This window comes from Pseudoliparis swirei, chromosome 8 (assembly GCF_029220125.1).
Source record: "Pseudoliparis swirei isolate HS2019 ecotype Mariana Trench chromosome 8, NWPU_hadal_v1, whole genome shotgun sequence".
Classification (NCBI taxonomy): domain Eukaryota; kingdom Metazoa; phylum Chordata; class Actinopteri; order Perciformes; family Liparidae; genus Pseudoliparis; species Pseudoliparis swirei.
This window is the reverse complement of record NC_079395.1, coordinates 13012853-13029280: the sequence shown is the minus strand read 5'-3', so window position 1 is coordinate 13029280 and position 16428 is coordinate 13012853. Positions and strand designations below refer to the sequence as shown.

Below are 16428 nucleotides of genomic sequence, written 5' to 3'. Positions count from 1 at the left end.
CCAGGTCCGCGGTTTTCCCGCGGAATTGGGCTACTTTTGAAGTGTTGCCGCGGGTTGAATTTTTTGTCCGCTGGTTCGGGTAGACCTATTTTGCATGCAAATTACATGAATATCTTTAAATAAAAATCCATATTTTAAATGAAATAATTTATTTCTACCCAAATCCTACCAAACTGACTCCAGATCAGCACGTACACACATGGACATGGGACACGCCCACATACACACACGCACCTAAAGCTCTCGCCGCTCTCAGTCTCCCGCGACCCGCTCGATCCCAACTCTGGTCTGGTAGTTAGTGTAGCTAGCTACACTGGAGAAACATGCCACCCGGTAAGTGGGCTAAATACGGGAAGAAATATACGAAAGAATGGGAAAGTGAAAACGGAATTAAAGAATGGATAGAACGGGGATGATACCAAAGCTTTTTGTCGGTACTGCAAAACCGAGATTCGTGCGCACCACAGTGATTTCCAAAACCACAGCAAAACGGGGAAACATATTCGAAATGCTGCTCCGTTCTCCAGTTGTCGAGTGCGTACATTGTTTGAACTATAAGTATCTGATAAAAATATAGTGAAGCAACATGATAAGGTGTTTCAGTTGAAATAAGGTATTGCATTAACTACAGTAAATGCATATGAAGTAAAAACAGTACATTCATGTTGTCCAGGCAGGGAGGAAGAGAGAAAAGGGAAGAGAAAGCCTCAAGACAAAGCAACAGGTTAGTTTGTCCGTCAGTGAATTGGTCTACCTTCACAGAGCTATATTTTATTTATGATAATATACTGTATCTAATTACACAAGGCCATTTTAGGACCTAGGTGAAATAACTGTTTCGGGAAAACTGCTTTTAATGCTGGCATACTAACCATTTGTTGTTACTTTGTAGATATTACAATACATTTGGAAATGATAGCAATGCTGTTGGACTTTAAAAGCAGTGTATATGGTTTGGCACAGGCATATTTTGAGTTCTGATATTGGGCTTGTTTTTTGGGCTTGTTTTATTGGCCTTTGGGCTGGTTTTGATTGGCCATTGGGCTGGTTTTGTCACACAGACCTGGCAACCCTGGAGCACACCAGCGTCAGGCTGGGCGCGACGGGGAGACCGTCACCGGTCCCCCTGAACACGTGGAGACCGATGAATAAAAGAGCAGCCTGAACTCAGATTAGTACCGTAACGTTGATTGCAAGTCTTGCATTCATAAAAGTAGGCCAAGAAATAATAAATGAGCCATTAAAACCATGCTTAAGCTAGCTCGTAGCTAGCGTTAGCTCGTAGCTCGTAGCTAGCGCTAGCTACGAGCTACGAGCGTGACAGTCTGCTAGCAGATGTGTTGATGTACAGCGATCCCGGCTGTTTACCCGGTGTTACCGGGAATATAATGACGGAGGAATAAAGACCGTGGGGCATCACTTTGTTTCAGTGGAACTCACGCTGTCAGAAGCAAAACTTTATTTGTCACGTGTCATCTTCAGTACCTCTGATTGGTTGTTCTCTTTGCCCATCAACACAGTGACAGGATTAACCCTATAACGTCTGCACATGACAATACATATCACATCATATAATGGAGAACATATATTGTGTATGTTAACAGTCTGATATCCGTTGTTTGTCAGTGCTCCGTGATAACGGCTTCTACAGGGAATATGGCCAAAGAGGTTTTTAATGTCCTCATTGTGCGTTTAAAAAAAAGTATCGGTTCAGGCACCGTTTAGGCACCGGTATCGTTTTAAAAGTACCGGTTTAGCACCGGTATCGGAAAAAACCCAAACGATACCCAACCCTAGTCACGACACAGGAAACAGAAAGAGACAGAGAGAGTAACAGACAAACATCTCTGCATGAAAGGAGAGCATGAGAGGGGGGGCAGACAGAGAGCAGAAACATCGTCCTAACACTAGGAAGCTCATATGTAGAATAAAACATGAACATGGGGAGGAACAACTGTTCCAGAAGTGTGCCAAAAGACATAACATGAAAATATAATGAAATAAAAAGTTACAGGAGCGAAACAATGACTTTTTTAGATGACTTGGAAATCCAGCAGTAATTATAATATATCTATATAATATAAGAAATGAAAAAGATCATATAAAGATAAATAAATAACTTTCGGTAAATGTGCTGCATAACCTCCACTCCTCAATGTGTCACATCATTACTTGGTATCTTCATGGGCCACATCTCCCTACTCAAAGAATCTAGAGACAATTAAATAGAAGTTAACATTTTTGCATGATTTCAACAAATTGAATAGAAAGAAATGAAGAAGAAAAAAAAGTTGCCTTGACGTCACTAATATCATTTCATAAATAACGATGAAGTGCATTTGGATTATACCCAGAATTGGATGCAGAAGTTGAAGACAAGAAAGAGACAAAGAGACAAAAACAGGTAGATCTGTTAGAAAACAGACATGATTAGGCAGGCATCTCCTCACCTGAGCATGCTGGAGACAGACGGACAGACAGACACACAGACTGTACCCATCACAGCTCCATGCTCAAGACAAACACAGCAAATGCAACGTAGCATCACTAGACACTATCAATGTCATTCCTCTTTTTTTATATACACCTATTAATATGGCAAAAATGAAACATCTAAAATGTACAATTATTTATCTGATGGATTACTTTGGCAACACGAGCAACAACAGGATGAAGGTGAAGACTCCAGATGATCGTTTAGGAACCTGGAACATGGACCCACCAGTATTTCTAAGAAGAATCCACTGCAGAGACGTCGCAGAGTATTTTACAATAAAGTGAGTTAATAACAAGGGATAATCCTTCACATGCGCACAGAGCATCGGGCTTTAAGTCAATCGAGCCGGGTCACATGACTCCCCCTCCGTTTCTATACAGTTTGTGAGAGCCAGGAGCTTCACTCTTTATTAGCGGGGACATCATTAGCCTCGTCCTCTGCAGGGAGGCTGGAGGCTACCGGCTGGGGAGACCTTGGCACCGCCACAAGGATTACCGCGGCGTCTCAGCTCTGCACTACACCCGTTCTGCTCCGTCACCGAGCTGACATTTACGCAGCACCATCCAGTCAGTCTCAAGGACACTGCTTTTCTTATCCACTGGAATAAGAGGGACTCATTAATATCTCCTCCATATCTAAAAATGTGAATGGATACGAGTCATTTCAAATGTCATACAGTAGAGGCATATCGGAGTGTTTAGGGAAGATAGCAGCAGCCAGAGATACCGACCAGGCCGTGTTACAGGTAAACACAGTTTAGTGTTACTGTGAATCCAGAAGATGTGCAGTATTCAGAGCCTTTCATTTCTTTACAAATACTCAATTATTAGTAAAAGTCCTGCATGTCTTATAGCCTACATGACTTTTGAAATTATATTATTTCACTTTTTACCACAAGTGGCCGTTCAGAGCTAAAGCAAAATACTAAACTAAACTAAAGTGAAAAAGAGTCCTGCAATCTGAGCACTGACTCAGTCATGTGACATTAGCATTGTGTGTTACAGCTAGCTCACGCCAAAAGCCACTTGTCACACCAGAACACGCTGGAGCATCAGATTGAGACGAGGAGGATTTCATTAATGAACTTAAACGAGAGGAATGTGTTATTTCATCTTTCATACATGGTATCTAAAGTAAAATAAAGGAGCCAGTGAGGCTATTGTTAATTATTTAATATTGTGTACTAATTTGACGAATGCATTCATGAATAAGTATCATTTCACTGATGTAATTGTTATTTTAAATACTGTTGTGGTTTATAATCTATAACAATGCATCATCATTTATAAGGTCATTCTAGTCTTTTTATGTAACATGTTAATTTCTTAAGTAGCCTGTTTCTCTAGGTGATAGAGAAATGTATTGGAGTAAAAAATATTTCTAAGTATTCCAACGAGCATCATTCTAAAGTAAAGCACAAGTTTCTCAAATCTGTTCTCGAGTAAACATATGTAGTCGCTCCCAAACAGAGGCGATGTTCTCCATCTTGAGTTTATGTTTATGTTTCTCCTATAAACCTGCACATGACACGTAACGTCAACACAGACGGGGCGTGTATAAGCGTGACTGCGAGTGCAAGATTTTCACACAATGCAAAAAGTGCACAATGTGGGGGGACACAACATCACGAATGATGACACAACAGAAGACACCGAAAGGAGACAGTAGCAAGACATGAGAGGACGGCAAGTTCAATAACACAACCCGAGCGCATCACGAGGCCTGAACACACACTCTGCGCCATGCTCCGGTGTCAGTCCGTCAGTCAACAAACATGCAAGCGGTGCTCCTTTCTCTTTCTCTCTCTCTCTCGCTCCTTCCATGCAAACATCGCCTCTTTTTTTAATCTTCCAATTCTTGGGTCTCCATGACAACAAGATCATACCATGCAGGAAACATTGATCGGGGAGTGAAGGCAATACCAAGGGTTTCTGCACACAAGGCCTCACAATGCAGTCAATGCACTCTGCTGCATAGGCAGACCACTTCATCACCGTAGCAGCTTTAGAGAAATCAACTCTCTTCATTTTACGGAGACAATATCATTTCACTTCAAAATCTACACCGGTGTCCTTTAAATGTTTTGTTTTTTCTTTTTTGTTTCTCTCTGTTTCAATAAGTGAAGCTTTCTGAAACAAAGGAGTAACAAAAGAAAAGAAAGAGCACACCAACCTTCTCGAAGCTCTGAGGGATGAGAGGGGGTTGATGCAGAACACAATGACGTGAGGGGGGGAGAGAGAACGGGGAAACACAGAGAGAATAAAAACGGCCAGCGCAAAGCCTCTCGCTCCACACACACTCACACTCACCAACACGCGCACATCGCATACACACTCCTCCGATATCCCACTTAGCATAGACACTAGAATTTATCAATCTCAACATTGGTCGTGATCTTTCAGCCATAAGCCAGTGATACATCACAATTATGCCATTAATGTAAACATCCATAAGAGTAAACTATATCCTGATCATATCCAAATCCATTCAAACTTCCAATCAAATTTGTGCATCTTTTTTTAGACATTTTGCTCTTAATCTGCCTCTTGTACAGAAGCCGTTTTAATAGACAGATCAGTGACGCGTCATGCAGTTAAACCAAGGTGTGTTCCCAACTTCATGTTCAATTTGATGACACAGTAGGGACTCGCACCGAGGTTTAAGGTGGACTTGTTAAGGGTGATTGTAAGAAATACCAAACAACAGGGTCAACATATATTGTAGACAATGGATGAGTTAGTAATACTTGTTTAAGAGGACAGAAGTAAAATAGATTAGATTTATACCAAGAGCGACTTAATAGTTGTGATTCCTGTGTGTTTGCCTGTGCACGTGTGTGCGTGTGCGTTTCTGGGTTCAGGTCCTACCTCGCACATACAGGTTGGCAGGGGAGGAGTAGCGCACGCCTTGAGAGTTGGTGGCCACACACTCGTACTTCCCTTGGTCCGTTTCCTCGCTGTTCTCAATCTGTAGCGCTCCTGCAACACAGAAAGTGAGAGAGAGAGAGAGAGAAGGGAATAAAGATGTTCAGTCAAGTTTGTCGAAAATGTTTCTGCTGCTCTCCGTCTTTCTTTGCTTCATCTCCTTTTCACCCTGAGATGTTTGTGTGTTGGTCTGTTTCTGGTATATTTGGACTCTCGTGTATCCTCACTTCTATCGCGTCAACTTTCAATAAAGTCAGCTTTGATTTTATATCTGTGAGGCAGCGTCTGAAAGCGTCTCATCTGCCAGTAGTTGTATTTTTTTCATGTATTTTCTCCTTCCGTTCTCGGCAACACATACAAAAAAAGAGTTTGGACGTCAAAAGCAAGTCTCAAAATGACATTTTAAAAACTCAGATGACAGTTGAATGGCTTTTTGTTGTACGCCGCTTTACAAGACATTCCTCTCCTGCAGCAGGCTCACTGCCGCTATGAAGACGGCCTGTTTCTATCTTGGCAAGCTTTATCAGACGTCAACAACCCGACGATGCTCTTTAACTCCTCAACTTGTTTCTTTTACTTCCTCGGCTCTTATCCTGCTACCCTGATCCCATCCTGGTAAACAGGAGACACACACATAGTCGTGTAGATAAACAACCACACACACAGCCAGTTTGAGTCTGATACAAAGCACAGTGTTGTATCAGATCGTCTGTGAGACGAGTAAAAGGGAGCTGGCATGTGAGAGATGTTTGGAACTACAGAGGAACAGAAGATGTACGCTCTGACCTACCACATAGACACATGGTGGTGAAAGAAGTTACAAATACTCCATTACAGAAGTCCTGCTTTCAGAGAGTGCAGCTGATTAAAATTAAAAATGTACATTAAATGAGAATGAACAATCACTTTCAGAATGAAATTTTTTTTTTCAGATAATAAATAATCACTAGTTGCAGCCTCAAGAAAAGCAGAGGTCCCTCAAAATTAAATCTAATTCATTCTCATTTAATGTAAGCTAAGATGATTATTAGTTCACTACAGACACAGTGTGTTAATATCCTGATGGCAAAAAAATCTTTTAATTATTAAATATTAAAAACCCGGCCAGATGAGCACTAAAATGTTCCACGGGGAAAAACATGTGTGTGTGTGTGTATGTCTGTGTGGGTAGTTCAGTTGATCACAGTTTACACAATAGCTGATCAGTATATGCAAGTTTATAAAACATGCTTTTGGATTCTCAGAGGAGGCCATGTTTGACTTGTTGAACACAGCGAGGGCAAGACTGAGTGCACGAGTGTGTTTAGTCAGCGGAGGCTCTGCAAGTTGAAGCTGTCATCCATTTGCTTCTGTCTTCTGCAGTTACATGAAAGGAAAACAGCTCGCGCCCTCCTCTTTCTCTCTATTTTTCCATCTCTCATTTCCCCGCGGTACATGGCAGAGTTAGGAGATAAACAGGAATAAATTATCTGCTCTACAAGCCCAGCCTCCTCTCCAGTAATCGGTGGAGGCAAAAGGATAAGTGAGGGAAAGACAGAGTGGAGGAGAGATGGTTAACCATCGGCACACATTTGAAAATGGCAATTCACTTAAAAAAAGAAAGAAAGCAAAACATGTTGTTACCATACATGGAAAAAGACGCTGTTGAGTATGTATGCGCGGTTAAAGGTCACCACATCTATACACACACGAAGAGCATCGACAGATAACTGGCAAAGGACAAACATTCAGTGTGGAAAAGCGGGACAAAAAGCTGTAAAAATGAGAAAAGAAAGATAACAGAGAAGAAGAGTTTGTTAGTCTGGAGGCTGCTGACGGATCCAGAATGAGATGTGACTTCGGTGAATTGAGCTGATGTGAAATTGCGGAAGGAAGGTGTAAAATGTCCGCTGGGCTGAGACCCAACCGATCAGATGACAACAGATACAGCTAACGTGATAGCTCTGCGAGAGCATCTGGGTCAAACAGATCACCTGGACTCCCGTGTCCCACGAGGAGAGACCTTAACTTTAACTGGGACAGTAACAATCGTGACAGACGGGCGCTGGTTTCACCACAACACGGTTTACTTCACGTAAAACACAAACATACGTAAAAGAAAAACAATAAAGACAAGATTTTTAGAGCAAGTCAGCTATTGAGTATACAGTGCATCTCATGTAGACCGAAAACAGTTAGACACATTTTTTTGTATTTTTTATAATCAGAAAATGTATAAATAATGAAAATAATAATTAGTTGCCATTTAGAATATTTGCTCATTCATCAGTCCCCTAATGTATTCCACAAACAGACGTAACTAGATAAGTATTTTTTTGATAACAAAGTATAATAAATCACAGCATGAACAATTCTTGAGTCTCATTCTAGAAACATGATAACAAAAAAAATCCTGAATCTTAACCCAAAACTCTCATTTGTTTTTACAGCCAGTGTCTTTATTTCCCATTAAATGTCATTGTTTGTCTGTTAATCAGCACGATTGCTTAAAAACAGCCCAACAATAACCCTGAGACACACAAATATCGCTGTTTTACTCTAAAGCTGATTTTAAGAAACAAAGTGATGTCTTTATGTTATAATCACATCCTTTGTGCTTTAGATAAAAGGTCGACGCAGGCTGCTGAGTGCTTAGGTAAACGCTTCAGATCTCAGGCCCCGATATCAGAGATGGACAGATAGATTGTCGTGGTTCTCCTCACGTACATCTACACTGCTGCAGCAGATGGCATGGATGCCTTGGTTGAGGTATAAAGGAAAAGTGCAGCTCTCTACTTTGCCATATGTTTTGTATCCTCAGGAAACCGGACGTCTTTTGTGGGCAGGCTTCATGTGGGCCGATGGCCAGCGTCTGGACAGCTACCTGCATTGGGAGGACACCCCAGGTGATGGAGACTTATGGGCTGTGAAATGTCCGTGCGTCACCTTTTGTGGGATTTGAGAGCAGTCATTCTCAATATCATGTTTCATCCTGACATAAATGGGCCATAAAAATATTTCCAGGTCCAAACGGAGAAGGAGAATGAAAAGAGACGGAGAGAAAACAATAATTGTGTCCAAAAACAGATCCCTGGCTGCGCTCCAACGAGAGCTGGCAGCCGTCCACTAAATCAGAGGCGGTGCTTGGAAGGTGCCCCCATTAAACAGATTCTAAAGGTGCGTTTCATCCATAACACACCTCGGTGCTATTTCGTGTTGCTCAGGTGTAATTGATTTCCTCCAAATCATTGCACTGCAGTGTTTGGTTCATTATACAGCGCATTTTGTAGTTTTGGTGATTTGAAATCCTATTAAGGCCTGAAGTGAATCTGACTGTGCCATTTGTCTTGTTTCGTGGCCTTACCTTCTGTACCGGTGAATCAGAGTCATGTCTCAGTGTGACGCCCTCACAGAGCAGACCAGGGGGAACTTATTTGAAGTATTGTATGCCAATGATATTACTGCACTTACTAAGAGAGAAAATGGTGAAAAGGATTATTGTTTTAAGATGCACGGAGAGGTTTAAGGGAGGTTCTCTTTTCGCTTCAAGGCCACCAACCAGTTCTCATAAATTATAAGAAAGGAATAGAGAAACATTTGCATTTTGTTTATCATAGTTGTGTTATGACGACACTGATCCCTCTGGCATGAGGTTTCTACTGCACACTGTAGCTGTCTTTGTGAATCTATTTTCTCACCTGTATCCCCCCCCCCCCCCACACACACACACCCCCACCCACTGCAGTGCATTTTACACAGAGGCAATTCCACTTGTGGTACCCTGTGAATCTCAATGGTGAGTGTCCATGTTTGGACAGCACCGGGTGTAGGAGCTAAAACTGGTCTCGGCACAGAAAGCGTCCGACCCGCAAACACCACAACTGACCGTTCATTAAAGCCTCGCCTCCGGTATAATAGCAACTGTAACGAGACATGGCAGGCGTGACATACTTTGGATCTCTACCATGTCGCTGTAGTAACGGCCGTTCTCTCATCTGTTTTATTTGTCCCTTTTTTTTTTACCTAAAGCACAAGAACAACATTGTAAAGAACGGACTAAACAGTGTTTGCTTAATAAAGCTTGACACATTCAAACAAGCTGCCTACCTCCAGTAACTCTGTAAGCCCGTCATCGTATAGTTTCATCTCGCATTGTTACGTTTTATGTGTAATAGCTTCTGTAAAACAAACCAACGATGTACCTTTGTGTCCATGTCTTTTACATTTTATTTTTTGCCTCAGACATGCTGCATAGCAAATTGTATGTAGCCATCAATCGCATATTTAAGACTCTTTCACATGTGTCGAGTTTTGAGTATATAAGCCAGAGACAGAAATAAGTACATAGGGCCTACTACTGTCATCTTACTTTATTTTGAAATTTGACTAGTTTTACTTCCTGTCTTGCTGATTGTCTGCCCTGCTCAGTTTCACCTGTCCCTCGTTAGTCCAACACTCACCTCTGCCCTGTTTTCAGTTCCATGAGCAGTCACTCTTTTTAGCTGCTCAGTTGCTGTTTTTTTGTCTTTTGTGCTGTAAAGAGTCTTCCTTCGCCTGTATCTGCTTATAAAAGTAGCTAAAAGAACAAACGTATTTATATTGATATATTATAGCATCAAAATACACTTCAAGTACCAAAAGTAAAAGGTTCATTATCCAGAATGGCCCATTTCAGAATAATATATTTTAAATCACTGCATTATAATTATTTATATTAATGTATTCATCACTAATGCGGCTACTTCTTACTGCTGAGTAATACTCCATTGTTATGTATGAGTTCATTTACATTAATAATCTAAATCTGTAAATTAACTAAGGTTATCAGATAAATGGGGGACAGTTAAAAGTACAATATTTCCCTCCAAAATGTAGTAGGGTAGAAAGACGTAAAATGGAAATACATAAGTAAAGTACAAGTACCTAAAAATAATTCAACGCAAATGTACTAAACAACAGTCAACAGACTATATGTAGATAACAACAGACGGTTACCATTTTCGTTGTAACCGGCAAAATCTGTGCTCACCGGCAATAAATGAGGGTCTACTACTACAGATTTTCGATCTTAAAAAATTACTAAAAGATGAATATGGTTCAATCTGACAAAGTTGTCATTGTCATGGGCATGCGCTGAGCTTGACAGGTGCAGCAACAGTAACTAAACATGTAAAAGCGTGAGACCTAAATGAGTTCCCACAGCGTGATGGCAAACTGAGCAAACCTGAGAGCAGACACAAGGTGGACAAGAGGGCACAAGTGATCAGTGAAGGATATGGGCAGACAGCAGGCAGATATCAGAGCTGGCTGGACGGAGGAGCACTGCACAAAGAATATGGATGAAGCAACGACAAAATGGTTTCGCCTCACCATCACTCTCATCCCCCCTGGAGACAGCGAGAAAATACATGTCTGCCTAATCTAGGAGACACTGATTCATCTATTTACAGAGGAGCATAAACAAAGCTGAACTAACGGTTTTAAGCTCAAGATGTTATTCTTCTGTATTCATCCCTCCATCTATCTGCACAGACACACTCTTTCTCTTTTTTGAAGCAGCAAACAACTCTTCCCTCCCTCTTTTCCCTGTTACTGTCACCGGCATTTTCAGTAATCTGATATTGTGATTTTAGGACACAAAGCTCATTCCACACAATTTCAGGCTGGACGGGTCAAAGAATGAGAGGAGCATCAGTTAAACTCTCATGTGCGTTTCTATTGATTTTTGGAGAAAAAAATATGATGCTTTTTCATTTTTTTGGATCATTGATTATTATATTAAGCATTTATTTAAAAGTGGATTTACTTTATAATTGTTTTTCAACTTTTTCAACCCACTTGTTATACGTGACCTGGTTTTTCTCCATTGCATGCTGGCATGTTTTTATTTTTACAATTATTGTTCACAATGGAGAGAGATTTGTGCCTTTAAAATGGCATCTTTTAAAAATCTTTTTGCCCTAATGTGCATTAAAAACAGCATTTTTTTCTTGGCTCAAGTGCCACACAATTAGCGTTTAAAAAAAATTAAATTAGCTTTAAAAAGGTTTTATACCCCCAAAGGATGGCAATACACTCAGAGTGGAGCATGTAATCCCTCAATCATAATCAAAACATGATAATCACCACATTTAGAGTAACAGGGATTTCAGCTGATAGAAGCTTAAGAAACATTGTTTGTTTACTTATTTTCAAATGAAGTAATCTGACAATAACTGCACGTCTCTCTCACCTGATCGGAGCTGTTTGATGCGACCATGGCTGCTGACGGGGTCGATAGGGAGGAAGTCTTTGAACCAGGTGATCTCTGGGTCGGGAATGCCGCTGGCTGCGCACAGCATGGTGGCCGTCCTTGTCCTCTCCACCACCTTCAGCTGGGGACCCATGTCTATACTAGGGAAGCCAAATGGCAACAGGTCCTCTGAAAGGATGAACAGAAATAAATAAAGTGTTTAGAATTAACCGCAGCAGGAAGCATTCAAAACTCATAGCAAGTCGACAGAACACGAAGCCTAAAATGATATCCTCATGGTGGTGTGAAAGGCAAAGTGCATCACCAAAATCATTCAGATGCGTCATTTGGGTACCACATATGCTGAAGTTCAAGAGTTCAAGTTCAGTCTGGAGCAAAGTGATGGTCTGACTCACTGTCAGGAGGACAATGTCACGCCGAGAGTGACATTGTCCTCCTGACAGTGAGTCAGACCATGCGAAAGGCGAAACAATGCCTGCAGAAAGACAGTCAACCCTGCCATGCATTAACCCTTACTGTCCTTCTTCCAAGGAGAAACATAACACTGACTAATTCCCCTCTAACATCTGCCCTTAAAAGTGGAGATCGAGATCGGGGACAGATCACCTCCTGTACCCTTCCTCATCAAAGTCGTGTGTTTGCTCCTACAGCTAGCTGGTAATTAGGCAATCCAGCAGGCGGCACAGCCACAGCTAGTGTGTGTGTGTGTGTGTGTGTGTGTATGTGACAGGCCGTTTCTACAGGAGTGTAAACATACCGCCCAGTCAGCAGGAGCTACTTAAGTGCTGCACACACACACACACACACACACACACACTCACACACACACACAGTACACTCCTAACCTGGAGACACAGGTGTTTGGTGGCAGTGTCAGTGAACTGTGAGTTTTCCATGGTGTGGTGTGTTATGTTGTGGTAATGATTTCTGTCTAATAACTATGCAGAGAGCTGCTCAGAAACAGCAGCAGCAATTAGAAGCTGGGATCAGGAGGAGGGGCAGGGCACTGGGGGTAATAAGGACTTGTTAGCACTAATTGTTAAAATGTACCAACGATTAGAGAGGCTGGTCTGGGATGGGTCTGCATAGCGTCTGGATATGTCTGATTATGTTGTGGGGCAGTTGATAAGTGTGTGGGTGTGTGTGTGTGTGTTTCCTGTGTCTCTGTGTGTGTTCATATTTGGTTCTATGGCCATCTTCTCATTAGCATCTTCACAGATTTGTGCGATACGGGTAGAGAAATGTACAGACACGTCCACACACATCCAGGAGAATCAAGGTGTGTGCATGCAGAAAAGCAGTTGCTTTCTATTTCACATGCACACAAACACATTCACACACACTTTCTGTGGTGAATGGGATTAAGCATCTCGGTGACAACAGTCCAGATGGCCAGACACGTAATCAAGCATCCATCAGCACTCCTGCTTCCTCCTCTTCTTACCCTTTTAACCACTCTATCCCTCTCGCACATACACGCACACACCTCCCCCATACCTGGACCTTTAATTATATATTCCACTTTCCTACTGCTGCAAGGCAATTATGGAGATGGCAATTCGCTCGGCTAATAAATCAAACTCACAAAAGTCCCTTGATTGTCAAGTACGGCAAAAAAAACCTAAATGTTTGCTTGCTCAAGCCGGGCATCACGACACGTCTGGAGCCAAGCAGTCTGAGACGCCGGCCGTGGCCACATCCAATGCTCCTCTCCTCCTCCGGGCCCCCTGCTACCTAACCACATGACAGACGTGTACCATCTGTCTCCAAACACTCTGCGATGGGGATGAGAGGCCGAGTGAAGATAGGATCTATCGCTCTCCTCCTCTCTTTTCACAGTCATCAGGTTTGGAGCAACGCTGCCAGATAGGATTGTCAAGCCGCTGCTGAGAGGAGGATGGAGAGGAGAACAAAAAGCAAGAGAGCAATCACAGCTCAGAGGAGAGTCTGGTGATGAGTCTGAATGCTGTGTTTAAAGCGGAGGTGGCGAGCAGGCCTTGGAGCGAGCAATGTTCTGATGTCAGCCAACGGAGACCCAAGTGGAAGGACGGGACCTCCCTGCCGTCGCTCACACCATCCCTGACTGATCAATACTAATGATCCACCTGAATGGAGGCCATTGGCACGGCCATTGATGAAACATGCAGGAAGAGAAAGCAAGAAGAAGGGGGTGGATCGATGGGAGGTCAGGAGGTGAGCTCCCCCGAGGCGAGGTATATGCCAGACCTACATCTGCTTCCCCCCCCCCCCCATCCCCCAACCCCACCCCTCTCCGGCTACTGGGGACTTTAATAGGGCAAACCTAAAAAAAGTCATGCCGAACTTTCACCAGCACATTACGTGTGCTACCAGAGGGGAAAGAACGTTGGACCACTGCTATACGCCATTCAAGAGAGGCTACAAGGCTGTCTCTCTCCCTCCGTTCGGCAAATCAGACCATGCCGCCATTTTTCTGCTTCCGGAGTATAAACAAAGGATCGCGCGGGAAGCGGTAGTGACGAGGAACGTAATGCGGTGGTCTGACCAATCAGAGGCTGAGCTACAGGACGCTCTTCGTGTCGTCGACTGGGACATGATCCAATCCAGTTCCAGTGACGTCAGCGAGTTTACGGAAGTGGCTATGAGCCTTATAGCAACGCTAACGGACACCATCGTCCCCACGGTAAAAGTTAGGGTCTTTCCTAATCAAAAGCCGTGGGTTGATAGATCCATCCGTGAAGCTGTGAACGCCCGTACTGCTGCCTATAACTCCGGTCTTGTATCCGGCAACATGGACGAGTACAAGGCAGCGGTCTATGGACTGAGGAGGGCGGTGAAGGACGCCAAAGGAAGGTACCGAGACAGAGTGGAAACACAGATGGAGCAGCGCGACACCAGGCGCCTATGGCAGGGGCTACGGACTATCACGAACTACCAGAGCAGACCCCGCGCTATGGTGAGTGCCGACGCATCCCTAGCGGACGACCTGAACACATTTTATGCACGGTTTGAGGCTAGCAACAACAGCGCTAGCTCGCCGGCTAACAACAACACCGTTAGCGTAGCCGAGGTGAGTTCTACCGCTGGGGATGAACACACACTCTCTGTGACCGAGCACAGTGTGAGGAGGGCTCTGCTGAGGGTGAACACCAGGAAAGCTGCAGGTCCAGATGGCATATCTGGGCGAGTACTGAAGACCTGTGCTAACCAGCTAGCTCCAGTGTTCACCACAATATTCAACCTCTCCCTGGCTGAGTCCGTGGTCCCCGCCTGCTTCAAGAGATCCACTATTGTCCCTGTGCCCAAGAATGCTTCTCCGGCATGTATGAATGACTACCGACCGGTGGCCCTCACCTCGGTGGTCATGAAATGCTTTGAGAGGCTGATAAAGGACTACATCTGCGCCTTCCTCCCTTCCTCCATGGACCCGCTGCAGTTTGCTTATCGCCCAAACAGATCTACAGATGATGCTGTCTCCCAGGTACTGCACACCACACTCTCTCATCTGGACAGCCAGAGGGGGGGCTATGTGAGACTGCTGTTCATTGATTATAGTTCAGCTTTCAACACCATAGTCCCCTCCAGACTGGCTGGCAAGCTGATTGAGCTGGGACTGAACACCCCCCTGTGTGCTTGGATCCTGGACTTCCTGACCGCCAGGCCACAGGTGGTCAGGGTGGGCAGACACACCTCCAAACCCCTCACCCTGAACACAGGATCCCCCCAGGGTTGCGTCCTCAGCCCCCTACTGTACTCCCTGTACACACATGACTGTGTGGCCAGGTTCAGCTCCAACACCATCATCAAGTTTGCGGATGACACAGTGGTGGTGGGCCTGATCTCCGACAACGACGAGAAGGACTACCTGGAGGAAGTTGCTGATCTGTCACTCTGGTGCCAGGACAACAGCCTCATCATGAATGTCACCAAAACCAAGGAGCTGATTGTGGACTTTAGGAGGGCACAACAACAGAGGACGTACTCACCACTGGGGATTAACGGGACTACTGTGGAGAGGGTGAGCGGGTATAAATACCTGGGAGTCCACATCACCGAGGATCTGACATGGTCAACAAACACAGACACTCTGGTGAGAAAGGCAAGGCAGCGCCTCTACCACCTCAGGCAGCTGAGGAAATTTAAAGTTTCCCAGAGGATCCTTCAGTCCTTCTACTCTGGAGCTGTAGAGAGCGTCCTGACGGGAAGCATCACAGCCTGGTTTGGCAACTGCTCCGCTCAGGACAGGAAGGCTCTGCAGAGAGTAGTGCGTTCGGCTGAACGCACTATTGGAACTACACTCCCCACCCTGCAGGACTTGTACACCAGGAGGTGCAGAACCAGAGCCGGCAGGATCATGAAGGATCCTCACCACCCCAACAACAGACTGTTTCAGCTGCTGCGGTCAGGCAGGCGCCTCCGTAGTCACGCTGCAAGAACAGAGAGACTGAGACGGAGTTTCTTTCCTCAGGCCATCAGGATTGTGAACTCCGACCTCACCAGGACCCCCACATAGACCCACACAACTGCCCCTCTTAGGCACACACACACACACACACACACACACACACACACTTACTGCAAATATTGTGGTTTTTTTATTGTAAATAGTGTGTACTTGTTGCCCTTGCACATTCCTGCTGAGCTTTGCCACTTTCATTTCACTGCACACCCTGTGTGTGTATGTGACAAATAAAACATCTTGAATCTTGAATCTTGAATCTTGAATCCTACACGGACTCCCTGGCTGTTAATTAGAGCATGCCAGTGCAGCTGAGGGGGAGGGGGGAGGGGAGGGA

General features: G+C 44.1%; 1 protein-coding gene across 1 annotated transcript in view; it reads right to left on the bottom strand.

The window, feature by feature from the left end:
• Window positions 1–16428, bottom strand: part of LOC130197719 (receptor-type tyrosine-protein phosphatase S-like) — a 73364-nt gene that overhangs the window by 27210 nt on the left and 29726 nt on the right. Inside the window, exons 5-6 of the mRNA XM_056420556.1 lie at window positions 11633–11821; window positions 5365–5475 (exon numbers count right to left, since the gene is read on the bottom strand). Of these exons, the coding sequence (XP_056276531.1) occupies window positions 5365–5475; window positions 11633–11821 (300 nt within the window). The remainder of the gene's footprint in view (window positions 1–5364; window positions 5476–11632; window positions 11822–16428) is intronic.